Source organism: Pempheris klunzingeri, chromosome 2 (genome assembly GCF_042242105.1).
Source record: "Pempheris klunzingeri isolate RE-2024b chromosome 2, fPemKlu1.hap1, whole genome shotgun sequence".
NCBI classification, from domain to species: domain Eukaryota; kingdom Metazoa; phylum Chordata; class Actinopteri; order Acropomatiformes; family Pempheridae; genus Pempheris; species Pempheris klunzingeri.
This window is the reverse complement of record NC_092013.1, coordinates 6,376,066-6,390,147: the sequence shown is the minus strand read 5'-3', so window position 1 is coordinate 6,390,147 and position 14,082 is coordinate 6,376,066. Positions and strand designations below refer to the sequence as shown.

General features: G+C 42.9%; 2 protein-coding genes across 2 annotated transcripts in view; both read right to left on the bottom strand.

The window, feature by feature from the left end:
* Positions 1 to 9,963, bottom strand: part of cita (citron rho-interacting serine/threonine kinase a) — a 42,042-nt gene extending 32,079 nt beyond the window's left edge. Inside the window, exons 1-9 of the mRNA XM_070838315.1 lie at positions 9,862 to 9,963; positions 9,590 to 9,731; positions 8,961 to 9,136; positions 7,931 to 8,032; positions 5,182 to 5,324; positions 4,691 to 4,784; positions 4,400 to 4,606; positions 4,043 to 4,196; positions 2,493 to 2,682 (exon numbers count right to left, since the gene is read on the bottom strand). Coding sequence (XP_070694416.1) covers positions 2,493 to 2,682; positions 4,043 to 4,196; positions 4,400 to 4,606; positions 4,691 to 4,784; positions 5,182 to 5,324; positions 7,931 to 8,032; positions 8,961 to 9,136; positions 9,590 to 9,731; positions 9,862 to 9,963 — 1,310 coding nt within the window. The remainder of the gene's footprint in view (positions 1 to 2,492; positions 2,683 to 4,042; positions 4,197 to 4,399; positions 4,607 to 4,690; positions 4,785 to 5,181; positions 5,325 to 7,930; positions 8,033 to 8,960; positions 9,137 to 9,589; positions 9,732 to 9,861) is intronic.
* Positions 9,964 to 11,762: 1,799 nt separating this feature from the next.
* LOC139214487 (beta-crystallin B3-like) lies at positions 11,763 to 13,662 on the bottom strand. The gene is made up of 6 exons (XM_070845358.1): positions 13,604 to 13,662; positions 13,097 to 13,178; positions 12,840 to 12,955; positions 12,596 to 12,728; positions 12,351 to 12,493; positions 11,763 to 12,205 (listed from the first exon to the last, which is right to left on the bottom strand). Exons 2-6 carry the CDS (start codon positions 13,169 to 13,171, stop codon positions 11,929 to 11,931), a joined length of 744 nt encoding a protein of 247 aa, XP_070701459.1. The 5' UTR covers positions 13,172 to 13,178; positions 13,604 to 13,662; the 3' UTR covers positions 11,763 to 11,928.
* Positions 13,663 to 14,082: the final 420 nt, after the last annotated feature.

Here is a 14,082-nt window from a genome sequence, read left to right as displayed (position 1 = left end):
TACCAGCTGTACCCTGTGAGTGGCGGTATGGCTGTGGGTCGTTGTATATTAAAAAAGGACTTATCTGCTGTGGAGCACAAATGGGCTCAGCAATCTTCACAACAATTTTGATTAATTATTTTTCTTTTGTGCAAGTAGAAATTTTGGCTTGATGGTGGCACTAGAGGACGGATCAGAGAGTCATTAAAAACATCCCTTGAGGACAATAAACGTCCTCAGCAGATTTCTTGAAACTTGGACCACCAGTTGAGACACTACGTCAAGATCAAAGTCACCTGAATTATCAGGAATCATCCTCTGGGGACTGTGAATATCCATACAATGGCCATGTGGCAGTATACATTCATCGCAATCTGGTCGGTAGTTGTCAAGATATCCTGCTTTTGACCAAAGTGTTAAGTAGCTTTCACACCGCTGCGCAATAATTCACCACCTCCACAAATCTCAATGAGGGGCTGCAGGAGAGCGGAAGCAGATTCGATCATGGTGGTAGAGGTATAAAATGATCGCCATGTGAACATGCACAGATTTTTCTCTGCTGGCCAAAGGTCACAGTGTTGACACACGGACACCTGAACTTGGCTGATCAAAACAAAGAAGATGAGCATCGCAGGCCAAAGAAGAGCGATGGCGCTACGAAGATGAGCCGATGATACACACATGTTTATAATGGTGGTGTCCAAACACCTGGAGATGTACAACACAGTGTTGGCTGGCTATAAAAAGCAGGCTCAAGCTAGCTTACACAGCTACCACTCTGGAGGATGGCTGGTTTTTGATTTGATTTGCAAACTGTTTGTAGGGTGGATATGTGATGTTATACACTGCTGTACAATAGGTGTCACTATGCATCTTCAAGGTGTTTGTGATCCCCCATTTAGACTGAGAGAGTGAGACAGAGCTACGCAGTAATCTGAGCCTTGGACCCCTTTTAAAAATGCTTTTCTTTTTGGGGAACGCTCTTTCAGGAAGGCGGTTGTTGGGTGACTGCCATGCAGCAATGTGAAAAGGAACTTTAGATGATTGAGCCTGATGGCCTGGCCATCCAGCACAAAAAAACACAGACATACTCACAATTTGAAAACAAAAACAATTCCAAATTCCTCCAAAAGGGAGATTTTGATGGAATGTTTGAGGAAACAAAAAGGCAGAAGTTCATGAGCCTAAATTCAGCCACTTTGCAAAGATGATTTTCTGACACTAAACCACAGAGCGCATTGAGGCAAGCTGTTCAGGGGATTTTGATGTTGAGTTTTACTAATGAGGAATCAGACACACAAGTTCACATAAGATGAAAAAAAAAAAAGAATAGCAAGAACCCCCCAAAAAACACATGATTAGCAATTCATTATGCCTGGCTCTGGGTTCATTGAGTTCCTTTTCCTGTTTGGTATTGTAATGGAGAATGTGTACACGCACATGCATGCACCCACACACACACACACACATTTGACACATTCTCTAGGCTCCTCTTAATCAAACGCAGCAAAGAAACAGACTGGCCTCAGTTAAAAATCATGAGCAGATGACTGATGGGAGTAACAGTAAAGGACAGAGACATTAGAAGAGGGAGGAAAAAAAGAGGAGGAGATGAGACGGGTAAAGATGGGGGTGGGGACTGGGAAAAAAAACATCACGGTAGTAACCATAGAAATAGATTCTCTCCCCCAATCTGAGCTCTCATCCTTCCCCCTGTCTAATCTGCTAACGCTTTTTCTTCCCTTTCTGTTGCTGCTGCTGCTGCTGCTGCCACGATCCGCAGTCTCCAGGACTATTAACCTGCTAGAGCACTGCCACGGGGCTACAGAAATGAAACCCATCCACTTGCATTATTATCAGAGGTTAAGAAGCCAAACACCATTAGGGATAATTACAGTCCCAAAACCCATGCTGTAAAAGTCAGGAGCCCATTATGCTGCACAGTAACAGAGAAAGCACAATAACAGCAGCGAGGGTGGGAGTGTGTCTATGTCTGGGGTTCCACCTCTCAGCAAACCTCATTGACACACTCAGCCGCATACCAATCAGCGCCGATGGCAAGATAACGCCCGCTTACATCCTCTGGTCCATTCATTTAATCTATCTATGCAGCGGATCAACTGCGTGTGATCCCAAAGCAGGAAAATCAGGAATCAGAAGAAGGAAGCACCAGGGAACAGGGAGATCCCTCCCCTCCCTCGGTCCTTGTCTGACACAGCATATGGCCAAACCCATTTGGGCCCCAGCAGGCGAAACACTAATGACAGGCACGCAACACCAACTGCCCAGGGCACAGCACTAGGTCACCTGAAACAAGGCTACCTGGAATTTGTTGCCGTGGTAATAAGGAGTCTAATGGCAGAACAGCAGCCAATGATAGTAAGGGGTCTTTAACCAATAAAGGTGTGTGTTAGAGGTGTATGCAGGAGGTCTCTGCGTTGACTACAGGAAAAACAGGGGTCGTCTTTGGAAAGAAAAAAAAAAACAATGCCCAGTAAACAGGTTGCACTTACTCAGTTTTAGCCAATGTTGTCAACGCTCTGCTGAAGAACCAGCCTAGAAAGGGCAGATCCTGGCCCTGGAAGCCCGCTGGCAGAGCTCCTCGCTGGGCTGCTGAGGCTGGCCGGGGGGCTGCCTGCTCCGGCTCCTCAAAATTAGAGGTGTCATCTTCAGCGTGCAACGCAGGAACAAAAGGCGGGAGAACTGCAGGAGAAAGGATGAGAGTAGGAGGAAGTAAGAGAGGGCAAGGGGGAAAAAAAGGAAGCAGCGACGAACAAAGTGGTAAAAAAAAAAAGAATGGAAAAAATAAAACAAAAAACACAACAAGGAGAAAGGGAAGAGAAAGGAAGGGAGAAGGAACGGAGCGGAGCGGTGGGAGCCTAGAGTGCTGTAAGTCGCGCGTTGATGCACATGCTGCCTCTCTGTCCCTCCCTCCCTCCTTCTCCCTCTCTCTCTCTGTCTCTCATATAAACATGCTCGCTCGCTCTCCCTCACTGCAGCAGAGCAAGCTAATCAGCTGGAGCCAAAGCTGAAGCATAAAGCTCTATCTGTGCCCAGTTATCAATAAGCCAAGTCTGTTTTTTTAAGCAGCATCCTTTTTATATATTATATTTGATATTCATTACTCAAAGATAATCAGTTAACACAATTGATATTTAGGAGGAAAAAAAAAAAAAAAAAAAATCAATAAATCTCTTCAACACAAACAGGCACAAAAAGCTCCTGCACTCCAAACACTGTGTCACACTGCTGATAATCATGAGGATTTTGAGCAAACAATAAGATTAATTAATAATCAGGGTTGATAAGAATATTGTAAATGGAAAACAGACTGAGGTAATGGCCGGCATAACAATGTTTGATAATTGCTTCAGAATCACAGAAAGAGGGCTTTATTCAGAGGACACAAGGTACTCTGCACAGCAAAATAAACACTCATCCACTCTGCAGCAATACGTTTTGAATTACTGAACCACTGTGGAGCTGCAGTTCTTTAATGTGCCCATGCTTTGCTGAAAATGTCCATTAAAGTGAACGTTATGGGTGTGTTTTCCCACAGCTGGTCAGGTGAAAATGTGAAACTCTTTGTCATTCAGAGCAGTGTCAGATTTGACGGCAACAATGACGTCCAACAAACGCGCATGCATTTCCGCCAGAGTGAGTGTGTCTGGTGTCGCTAGCGTTAAAAAGATTTGTGCTGCGTCTGTTAAGAAGCGGATGAGTTGCAGATCTTTACTCTGTCTGCCTCGCTTTTTGTCTCTGCCTCCCTCCCATTCTCCTCCTCAGGAAAAGAGCTGGCCTACTGCCAATGGCACACAGAATCTCATTATTTTACTACCGACGACACCACTGGCGATGCGATTGCTGTTTGTTGTCTCTCTGCAACTACACACACATACAGTACACTTATGTATATTATAAACAACATTAATATTTGACAACTAGTCATAAATCATACGTCCAGTAACGTGCTTACAGAGACACAGTGTCATTTCAAGCCAAATTGAGCATTTTCACAAGAAAGACAGAAGAGCAGAGTCTCAGGGGAGAGGAATCTCCTTACCTTGTCTTAAGTTGTTCCAGTCTACACTGGAGAAGAAAGAGTGACAGCGGAGTCCCTGGAAACCCAGTCGCTCTTTGGCTCCACACAGCAATCCCTGCAGCAGGTCTACACACTGCTTACTGGCCCGCGGCTCCTCCGGAAACTTTAGAAAACGCTGGGGGCAAACAACACGGACAAGATTTCATTAAATAACTCACAGACAAATCAGATATTACTTCAGGTAAATCACACTGCGTATTTTCATAGAGTATACCGGGAATGGTAAGTAGGCTGTTTACTTCTTCATTAATCTGGAGTTTTTAAGAGATCATTGCAGATGGGATATAGCTGGCGACTGACGTCCAGGTGACTTTTTACCTTAAAGTTGAGGATGTTGTTGATCGTCTTGGTAGAGGTGCCTTCAGAAAAAGGCGACCTGGCATAAATCATCTCATAGGCTATGACCCCGAGTGACCACCAGTCACATTCAACCCCGTAGGTGTTGTGGGAGCTCCCATTCATGGCCTCCAGGACCTCGGGGGAGAGGAAGTCCTGGGTCCCGACGGGCACTGTGGGCGCTGCAACCTGGAAGCACATTAATAAGCACGATGATGTCACTGTCAGCTACACTGATGTTAATACAAAGAGCAAACGCTGTAATCCACTTACTGTTTTGTTAGCGGTGAGCCTGGCAGCTGATCCAAAGTCTGCCAGCTTGATGTGACCAGTCCGATCGATGAGAACGTTCTCTGGTTTGACATCTCTGGATGTGGACAGTGGACAGTTTAGAAGGGATTTGATGCTGCTTTTACAGACCTGTTTGGTGCCTGAGTATTGTAATATGTCTGCTGCCCAGATGATAGTAGAATACATTTGTAAACTCCAGCAATGTTTGAGTTACATAACATCACACTCAGTGCTCTAGGTTAAATTACAATGCTACATCTCTCATGTCCAGTTAGTGTTTTGTTGAATTATGTGCATTTGGCCTTCCAGGGGAGAACAAAAGGCAAACAAAGAATGATATTTAGGGAGGATGCAAGAGCACAAGCACAGACTTAGGATCTGTGGCCCTGCTTCTTTAATTGTGTTACTCGTCAAAGCCTTGACCCATCAATCCTTCATTACTGAGATGTTGGATTCAGCAGCTGGTGTCTTACCTGTGGACGTAGCCCAGCTGGTGGACAGCATGGATGGCCTCTACCAGCTCAGCCAAGTAGAACTGACACATGGACTCATCAAACTGATCCTCATATCGGTTTAGCAGTGACATCAAGTCGCCGCCTGGCAAGTATTCCATCGCCTGAAGACACATTCGTAAGCAGTCAGAAATTGGCAGTATAAAACTATGGCCAGCACTTGGAATTTGAATGAACGTGTGTCTGAATATGATTAAAATGAACAGGCATCACATGCTGTTGAAACATTTATGAATGCCTATAAATAGGCCACATTAAGAAACAAAAACAAGGCAACAAGTGTAGGGAGCATATGGGTTTGCGCTTACGTACATCAAAGCTCTATTCAGCTTAAGCTTATGGGGTGGTTCTCCTCATTACAAATTCAGTTATGTAACACCGGATACTATTGCAGATTTATCTGTGATACTGCAGTCACAGGATTGGTCCTCAATAGCTAAAAATACACCAACAATAACGGCAAGAGCTTTGAGTAATTGCAACCGTCGGCTAAGACGAGACATGTTTAGAGTCAAAACAACATGCCACAGCAAGATAAAGATAAAATACGTCAATAAGCATCTTTAAAGTTTGGAAACACAAATTATTAAATCGGCCTTGGTCATGTTTGACTCAAGCTCTCTTTCTGCTGCCCTGAAGATGACAGGCATTGGTCTGGCTGATGCGAGCTATACGGTGGCAGCCATAAAGCCATAACAGGCGAGAGCCCCTGGTGCATGAATGGTCGGCGAGTCTGAATGAACGGGAGCATTCTCCAGTGTTACCTAGCAACAGGGAGACTGGGTGCCTCTCTGACACACGGATAAAGATGGATGCTTTGTATTTTCCTCCACGCTCAGTTAGGGAGCAGGGTGAGACAGACGGGGAGTGAAAAGAGAGGTGGAGGAGGAATGGAGCCGTACAGTACATGCAGGGGGCATGAAGCAAGGTTTAAGAAAAGGGTGAGTCAAAGGAAATAAACGGTATACAGCGTGAGGCTTGGCGAGGCAGGAAATGCGTTTTCCTACAATCTATGCCGGTCTAACAGGTCATCGGAGAAGATATATGTTCTCTGTGAGGTTAACAGCCTTCACGATGATTACACTGGACGGTCTCTGTGAGGAGAAAATTGACACTGTGCTTCACGGCTGAAGATTAGACTATTAGAGGGACCTCCTCAAATGATAAAGTCATCTATTACTAGATCTATTAGATCCAGCGGGAGTTTTACTTACAGGTAAAACACAGGAAGTTGGGGAAACAGTTATTTATTCATTTATTGTCAGATTTTTCTCACTTTTTGCAGTTGAAGTCTCTGTAATTTGACAGTGATTTTAGGTGCAGGAAGCTACTAAATCACAATTTGAACAACAACAGCTAGACTCAAAGACGGCACACAGCACCTCAGAGATGCTGCTTAGAGGACTTGCCAACAGTGAATGATGTTGTTAATCTGAACAATACTCCAGTGACTCTTGGCTGCACTTGTGGCTAGCCTGCGAGCTAACACGATAACACAACAAAACTTTGAAGTAGCTGGAAGGTTTTTGTTTTGTGAAAGAGGCTAACTACCCTCCTACTTCAAAGCATTTCTTCTATATACAACTTGTTCCTTTCATTGCTCACTTCAGATCCCTTCCTGTAGCAGCTCATGTACTATTCTGACTGATCCAACTGTGCTATTAGTCACGTTCTGGAAACCAGAGCTGTGAAAGAAAAGGAATAAAATTACATCCAATACAGCTTGCACTCTGCTTTATATAAAAATAAGCTACTGTACATTGTGCTGTGCATAAACACACACAGGAACAGTAAAAAGAGACATTGTAGTTGTGGAGGCAGATATTATTTTTAACAACAATAGCAATATAGCCCAGTGACAGCAGTTTTGGAGTTGTTGGAGAGTATTTTTCCCCATCCCTGCTTCTTTTTTCAGCTAGACAGACACATCATATCTATTCTTCTCTTCTCACCTACCTGTGGGTTTGATGGTAAACAAGAGTGTTTCCCAGAATGCTGGGAAAATATATCAAAAAATAACTAAATTATGAAAACAACATTAAAAAGTAAAATTTTTATCAACCAGTAAAAAGAATATACCAAATGAAATTTCTTTAACTGCGAGCACCACAAGGCTCAGTGGATCAGTCTTTGCCACTGCTACTACACAGTGTTTCAGCCCAGTTAAATAAATATGTTAATAGTGTTTTAGGTGAATACGTCAACAACTCAAACAAAGGTTCACATTGCCTTTGTGATATTTTACTCCCTGTTTAACAAATCCAAGAAAAGAACACAGTGGACATGAATTTTATCTTCTACTACAAACAACGTTAAACCTTTACACAGTTGGTGCAAATGTGTGTGAATTGAATGACTACAGATATTTTTTTCCAGAAGAACAGGGCCCACTGCACCCCAGTTTAGTGCAAAATAGTCAGGGACCACGGTGGCATCAAAAACTTCAGTGTGAAAACTACCTCCAGACTGATACTACAACATAACGTTAGATATCAAAATATTGTAAACCAACCAAGTACGCCATGTAGTACTTACTGGGTTTAATATACACGTGTCATTTGCTTGGCATGTTAATAACCTCATTCCTCTCCTTTGGCTTATGGCATTTTGCAAAAGACCCATAAAACGTATGCAAAAGTCAAGTTAAAATGTATGTAAAAAAGTACTTTCAGTCCATCTCAAGATCAGAAACAAAATCCTGCAGTCTCACCAGGTAGACATGTTCTTTATCCTGGAAGGCGTAAAGAAGCTGTGGGATCCAGGGACTGCTGTTCAGAGCCAGGATCCGCCGCTCCTCTTCATGAAAAACCACCTAAAAAGGTATCGAAAAGGTTTGCAATCACCATACATATATTTTTAGTAGTGAACCCGCCCTTCTCTGAAATATGGAGAGACTAACACCTTTAGGGCTTCAGTGGGGTTTAAATTTAAATGTAATCTAAGCATTTAATATTTTTCTCATTAAACCACATGAGACTTTAATGCACATGTAAGACTTAACGCCCTCCTTTTCTTGTGTTGGTTTTTGTCGTTAGTTTCATAAGTGGGACGTCATTTAAAATTATGCAAAGTAGTCACAGGTGGCATGAACAAAACATTATCTTGTTCACACAAGTTGTTCGTTGTATTGCTCACTTCAGATCCCTTCCTGTCGCAGCTCATGTACTATTCTGACTCAGATCTGCTCTATTAGTCACATGCCGGAGTGAACAGCTGTGAGATACTGAACCCAGATTTTGTTCTGTTGTATTCGACCCTACAGCACCCTCCAGAGGGCCTCTTTCAGACTGCAACTTTGGAATACCAAGTACGTTAGCACACTTTTCTTCTGTTCTGTTCTGTTCTGTTCTGTCATGGTTATATGAAATATGCCTCAAGTCCTTAATAAACCTTTAGAATTGCTCTCATAACTCTCACAGCAACTGAGCTCAGCATTAACTTTTGAGAATGGTTGAAAGAAATGCTGATATTTTGATACATCACAGCAGGAAAAGCAAGGTGTTACTAATATCATTAACAATGGCTACGTGCCCCAGTTAGGCCACAGTGAGCAGTTAGCACAGTGATACCAGAACCCTGTGTTTCTCCTACTGCGACATCTAAAAATGACATCTGTTGAAAAAGGCCTATTATGTGGTTAAGCCAAATGATGGAAAATGGAAAAATAGCTTTACTAAATTTCTTAACTATAGTTTACTACTGTTACAGTATTTCAGCGTACTAAAACCAATCAATCTTACATTTTCTTGAGTGCGTAAAACTGCCTTCTCCATTACTTTCAGTGCACAAACATCTCCAGTGGCCTTCTCTCGGACGACCTGGACTTCAGCAAAATGACCACGACCAACCACTGCCCGCACTTCAAAGTCATGAAGCCAAGGCTGCAGGGCCCGTAGCTCTGAGACCACTTCAGAAACTGTTTCATAAGATACACACAAACACAGAGGCTTTACACCCATTGTTTAAGAGAAAAAAAGTGAAACAACTTTAAAAAAAACTAGAACATGTAAACATACCACGAATACAAGACCTAATTCTATTATTGGTATTAAATACATTTTCCTAAAATCTGGCTGGTATTGAAAATAACATAATGTTTTTAATGTTTTTCAGCATGTGTTTGCTAATTTTAGAATTTGTAGAGTCTCAATTTTAGGCATGTCATGTTAGGACGATGTTACTTTATACTGTAAAAACTACAAACACAATAAAAGTATCCCGGGATTCAAAAACAACAACAGCAAAACAAGCGCTCACTATAAAAAGGCATCTATCAATTACTGTATCACCTAATGTGATGAGGGAAAACAAACAAATAACACAACAAACAAACAAATACATCCTCCACATGTGTAAAATGTATGCTTACACTTATTGACAAAGTTGGCCACAGGATTTATCCTCATGAGGTCTGGGGAGGTGCACTCTTGGTACAGCAGCAGCAGAGCCTCCAGCAGCTCCTCCCGACCTAAAGTGCATCCTCCCTGCTGCCCACACAGGCTGACTCGGCCCTGGGGACAGCACATAAACACAGGAAAAAGGAAGTCAGCTTCCGGCAGTGACTGCACTGCGGCTGGTTTTTACACTGCACATAGTGCTTGAGACGGCGCATATGTACAGTTAAGACAAACCTGACTTTACCTGAAACACCTGATTGAGCCGCGAGCTGCGGATGGTGATGGGGTCCACAGAGGAAGGCAGCGTCTTCATGCTTCCCTGACTCACGTATTTGAACTTCAACATGGTTTCTTAACTACAGATAACCTAAGGCAATGACACACAGAGAGCCAAAGTAAAGTAAAGTATGCATATACGTATTCTAAGATATATATGACAGTGGTACGAAGTTAGTAAAAATAGACCAAGTGTCAACAAATGTCAACAAAGCGTCCCTTTAGCATGCTAGCAAGTTAACGTTTGCTAGCGTTTGCTAACTTTGCTAACAAACACGAACGTTAACGCGACTTTAATGAGTATCACATAGTTAGCATATATGTACAGAGACAAAACAATACGGTGTGAGACTACTCACCAGGCTGCCATGCAGGTAATGTTACTTGTATTTTTGTTTTTAAAACACTGACATGCTAACGAGGACACTGTTTTCCTCTCAGTCAAGGCTGCTTCCGGTCAACTTTCAAATTTTGCGCGTTCGCCTCCCACCTCGCGAGCCTGCTGAATGAAGGCGGTGTTTGATTGGATGACTGGAATTCTATGGGCGGGGCCAACTGTTGTTTAGACCAATCACAGATGTTTTCGGTTGCTGCGGGCAGTGGAGCAGGAAGTGCTCAGATCCTTTACTACAGTGGAAGTGCTCATGTGGCACACTGTACAAATACTTAGTGACCAGTAAAAGTCATGCAACGAAAATGTTACTAAAGTAAATTTACACAAGTATAATCAGGAAAATGTACTTAATATTAAAAGGGATCCTCTGAAACTATTATGCTATTATATCATTGTAAGATAAGATAAGATACTCCTTTATCAATCCCCCTGTGGGAAAATTCAATGTTGCAGCAGCAAGTTAGCAAAAGTAAAAGAACTGCAGAAATTGAACTTCAATAAAACAATAAATAGTAAACTAATGAGCTGAGATATACATAAAAAAGTATGCACAATTTAAAAAAGATGATAGAATAGGGACAATATACACAGGAGGGTATAAAAATACAGGGGAATATGAAAAGTATATTAATATAAAAGTATTCCACATTTTCTGATGTAAAATGAAATTTAACAGATTTGTGGAAATTAGAAAACGAGTCAAACCCGCTTATCTGCAGTCCATTTGTCTCTGTCTAAAGTTCACTTATGATAAAAGTCGATCGGGAAATTGGGTCTACAGTTTACAGCCTTGTGTCCTCCTCATAGACTGAATATACAGTCTATTCTTTTATTCCTGGATCCTCTTTAATATTCTGCAGATCACGCATCCTGATCACTGTCCAAGGTGCTGATCCTGCGACCCCCCCAATGAGGAGATGTCAACAAATTTCCCACTATACTGGGAGGGCATGTAGTCCTGACAGTAACAAGATTTAAAAAAAAAACATTGTTATTAGGAAGCTTTGTAGTAGATTCTTGGGTATTGTGCTGTTTTTCTTGTTTATCTAATCCATCTCTGTGCTGATGTGAGGCTGTGGGTCTGTTGCCAATTTGTGCTGATTTAAATTTGCACCTGACTATACATTTGGACACAGAGACTGTGACATAGTGTCTTATTGCTGTTTGTAAAAGTTGAAGTGAGGCTAGGGAGGGTCTTGTTTTTTTCATAAAATGAAATATGATTCAGCCGTGCACCAACAATTTTCATATTGTCCCTAAACCAAAAATCAGTGTCCCTTTAATCATACCATAATTACTGCAATCTTTTTAACGCTGTTTCCCAGTCTAAATGATCACTATTGCTCCTCTTAAGCCTCATCCACAATCATGCAATCATTACAATATTAGCAATACATAAAACATGCCCCTATTATTCCTTCATGCATAATATATATCGTGCAATAATTTGCAGATAACCAAAATCAGGGCCAAAACCTTTATTTCCAACAGATGTACATGTTTCATTATTGTGAGTTTCAGTTTTCCAAAGTTGCATGGTCAGATATTCTAGACTAACAGCAGGCGTAGTGGAGAGACTGGGGACGGGCCAGCTGCCTTCAGCCCGCCCCCGTTGGTGTAGGCGTTGCTGGAGGTGTGGCGTTAAGGTTGGGGTTGAGTTTGGGGCTTGGGTTCGGGAGTAGGGTCAGGGTTGGGGGTGGGAGTAGGGATGGGGTTAGGAATTGGATTGGGAGGTGTAGGGGCAGGGGCGGGGGCGGGGGCGATGTAGCACCCCCTCTTGTGCCACTGCATGTCCCGCACACGTCGGACGGACTGGATCTGAGGTGCAGTGGCTCCCCAATCGTTCCAGTGCTTGAAATCTCCATGCTCAAACACATACTGGCTTCCTCTGTAGCCTGGATACATGTATCCCACCCACCTTTGGAGGGAGGAGAGACAGTAGTGTATAACATTTCTGGGACAGTGAACAGGGTTATGTAACATCATAAAAAATGCCCATTGATTAAAATCTATTTAAAAAACAATTGCATCTACTATAGTTAATATTCAGGATTGCAGCTTACGTTCCATTGATAGCCTTAGCACTGGCCACACGGTCCTGGAAACCATAAGCCCACAGACTGGGGACGTCATCATCAACAATCTCCATCTTTCTACCTTCAAAGGCTGCATTCTCAAACAGGTGCAGCTTATGATCTGCACTGTCCTGGAGGGAGAAACAGCAGGTTTGAGCATGTTTGGTAGAAAAACTAACTAGTTAGTTTTTCTTATTAGTTACATTTGCTAATGTTACAGTGATAATACTGACCACTTTGAGAGGCCTGAATGAGCTCAGGCTGTAGCCACTCATGCAGTTGGTCCAGGTGCTCCACCGAGGGTACTCTCCTTTCTCCAGCACAAACTGCTCTCCTGCAAAGCTGGGACGCTCAAACCCCACCCATCTGGTGATTATGGAGGCAATGCATTACATTATGAATACACACGACTAGAAAACAGGCTGCAGATGCTGTAAAAATTGATGAGACTTGGTGAAGGGAGACTGGATCACTCACGGTCCGGACTCCACGATGACTGAGCCAACTCTCTCTGTCTTCTCCATAGCATCTTTACATTCTCCAGACAACTCCACCTTCTTTCCACGGAAATTCTCAAATTCAAAAACAGCCAGCTGCAAGACAGGCGGAAAGCTGGATGACGTGCAATCTCCACCATCAGTCCCAGTTCATGGTCTTGTTTTCATTCCAACACATACATGCATTTGTGTATTTAAATTGTGAAGTCACTAGCAAAGTCTCGTTCTGTGAGGTACCTTGTATGTGGCTCCAGCCCCTCCTTGGCCCTTCTCTGCAGGCAGCTGGTCTGGGGTTCCCTGCTGTTCTGTCATTTTCCCTCTACAAAGCACAGCAATTACTATTGTTTAGTACTATAAGAGGCAACAATAGATAGATTTTTACTTTTAGGTTCTTAAATGCAGAGAAAAAAAACAGTGTTTTCTGCAATAACAGAAACATTAATAAACTCTTACACGTGAAGACAGATAGCATAAAAATGTCTCCTTTCTATCAAAACAGCTCAGCTATGCCTGCTGTTGATCACAGCAAGTCTACTATATCAGCAAGACATTTGCACACTTCAACTTGTTTATTTCACTGAAAACCTAGTCGTGTCAGTTGTATATGTAAGAGTAACACATTATTAGTGCACACACAAAATGCTACTTTAGAAGCAAGCATTTGGATGCAGAGAGAAGAAGTGACAGGGAGAGAATAAAAGAGAAAGGCCTGTTGGAGAAAGGGATGATATCCATTTTGTTTACCTGGATGGCTTGTGCTTCACTGCACCACGTACAAGCCACTTCTTTCCTCTTTCTTTTCTTTCTCTTTTCTGTCTGTCTCAGTGTGAGGGTGTGTGTGGGTGTGGAGGCCTGGCGAGCAGTCGGTGGAGGCCAGTGGGGGTATTTATGGTTTATTTCTGGCCACAGCAGCAAAAAGCCTGTTGATGCAGCAAGTCTGTCGCACCCATTGTATCCATCACACTGCTTCTCAATAGGCTTGCCCCTCTGTCCCTGGCACACTGGCAAATGCTGCCCAGCTCTGCCCATGCTGCCATCCTGACCATGATCCTATAGTGGGCACACGCACTGACTGCCTGCCAAGAGAATGAACAGAGATCAGTCTCACTCAGCAGTATTGGCCCCACCCAGCTATCTTGCTCTCCAGCTTCCTGTCTTCTACCTGTTTCTTTACCTTTCTCTCCATCCAGCGCCCGAAAGGCTGCATCCAACAAAGCTGCTTA